Source organism: Chrysochloris asiatica, unplaced genomic scaffold (assembly GCF_000296735.1).
Source record: "Chrysochloris asiatica unplaced genomic scaffold, ChrAsi1.0 scaffold00065, whole genome shotgun sequence".
Taxonomy (NCBI): domain Eukaryota; kingdom Metazoa; phylum Chordata; class Mammalia; order Afrosoricida; family Chrysochloridae; genus Chrysochloris; species Chrysochloris asiatica.
In genome coordinates this window covers 11,934,991-11,937,166 of record NW_006408583.1, presented here as the reverse complement: position 1 = coordinate 11,937,166, position 2,176 = coordinate 11,934,991, and the positions used below count along the sequence as shown (strand labels likewise).

The window sequence follows — 2,176 nt, the reverse complement described above, 5'->3', positions numbered from 1 at the left end:
TTGTGATTCAAACCAACTTTACAATCAGCACATTAGTTCACAGTACCACACCAGGACTCCATATAAATGTATATAATATATGTATACACACACATATGGCCTAGGATAAGCACTGTACTACAAGTCTGTTTGAACTGCAAGGTTGGTGATTTAAACTCACCAGCTGCTCCTTGGAAACCCTATTACAGGATCACTATGAGTCAGAACTGACTCGACAGCATTTAATAACAACAATAAACAATATACATATTTTTTTCTGAGGAGTGTCTGGTGGGTTTGAACTGCTGACTTTGTGGTTCAACCTGACCTTGCGGTCCAGTGCTTTATCCCACAGCACCACAATAGATCTCTCTCTCTATAGATAGCTATTGTTCCAACCCTATACGTGCATGCACACACACACACACACACACACACACACACATATTGTTCTCAAGTGCTGTAAGGTTGGTTACAACTCATAATGACCCTGTTTAGGGTTTCTGAGGAATGCTGGTGGATTTGAATCGCACCCTTGCAGTTAGCAGTCCAGTGTTTATCATACAATGTCACACCTTACCCTACAATGTCACAGGAATATATGTTTGTGTATATATAGTTGTTGTTAAGTGCTGTGGAGCTGGTTCCAACTCATAGTGACCCTGTACAAGGTTTCTGAGGAACAGTTGGTGAGCTTGAATCGCCAACCTTGCAGTTCAAAATGGCCTTGCAGTCCAGCACATCAACCTACATTGTCACAACAAACTCTCCCTTTCTCTCTCGCTCTATATGTATATGTACACACATACACATATATGTCAGAATGTATCAAATGGTATACTTTTTAAGTATATATAGTATGTAGTTCATTATCTATATCCCACAGTAAAAAGAGGTAGCATATGATCAAGAGCATTGAAGGAATTGGCAAAGAACAAGGCACTAGGAATTGATGGAATAAAAATTGAAATCTTTCAAGAAAGTGAGGCGGCACAGGAGGCACTCACTCATCTCTGCCAAGAAATTTGGAAGACAACTATTTGGCCGACTGATTGGAAGAGATCCGTATTTGTGCCCATTCCAAAGAGAAGTGACCCAATGGAATGCAGAAATCATCGGACAATCATCGGACATGACTATAATTGGGTAGTGTTTCGTTCTGTTATGCATAAGGTCGCTAGGAGTCGGTACTGGCTTGATGGCACTTAACAACAACAACAGTAAAACTTAAAAATAAGTAAATTCTAGAACATTCATTGTGATCGTTATTTCTGCACTGCACTCCTATTTAAAATGCTAATTGTGATTCTGAAATATACTGACCCATATCTACTTTAAATATCCATCTCTTTGAATTGTTTTTCAGGCAACTACTCTGCGAGTGAGGAAATTAGAAGAAAATATTGAAGCGGAAAGAGCAGCACATTTGGAATCAAAATTTAACTCTGAAATTATCCAGGTAAGATGTAAACTTTATAATAGATCTTCTCAATCGTAGCATAACATCTGAGAAGAGCAGCAGGCTGCTCATTGTATTTCCTTCTATTCCTGCTTGTTTTTTTAAAATTTTAAAATGAAAATATGTACACAAAACATGCAAGAATATATATATATAATCATTTAAACAACCAAAAGGTACATTCTGCAAACCAGCCTCCTTGCCACCAGCACACAGCCTTTCTCTTTCCATGAGTTTAGAGTCCTCAGCTGCTCTATCTCTCTATGCCATCATCTCTGCATCTGTCTCTGGTGTGTTAAATATATATTTGAAGTATTCTATTACCAAATTTGTTTGAATGCTGTGGCATAAAAATGAGACTGTAGACTCAAGTGCACAAGAATTGACTGGAAATTGTTCATTTGAAGTCTTAATTTTCGTTTGATTAAACTGGTTTACCATTTGTGAATGAGTGTGCTTGTTTTCTGAAAGAGGAAGAAGGAAGCAAGATAGTCAGGAGAAAACGTTTCTGAGATTTGTTATTTGACTTGTTAACAGTGTATTTAGACAAAAACAGCAAAGATAAATAGAGTTGTTGTTGTTAAGTGCCATCGAGTTGGTTCCAACTCATAACGACCGTGTATAGGAGTCCTGATGTGGCACTTAGTATAACTGCTGACTGTAAGACCGGGTTGAACAAGTTCGGTGGTTTAAACTCACCAGCTGCTCCTTGGAAACCCTATGCTGGGTTGTTATGAG

The 2,176-nt window shown here is 38.2% G+C and overlaps 1 protein-coding gene across 1 annotated transcript in view; it reads left to right on the top strand.

The window, feature by feature from the left end:
• The window catches only part of CCDC171 (coiled-coil domain containing 171), a 399,920-nt gene that overhangs the window by 87,269 nt on the left and 310,475 nt on the right, over positions 1–2,176 (top strand). The window contains exon 7 of the mRNA XM_006864480.1: positions 1,346–1,438. Coding sequence (XP_006864542.1) covers positions 1,346–1,438 — 93 coding nt within the window. The remainder of the gene's footprint in view (positions 1–1,345; positions 1,439–2,176) is intronic.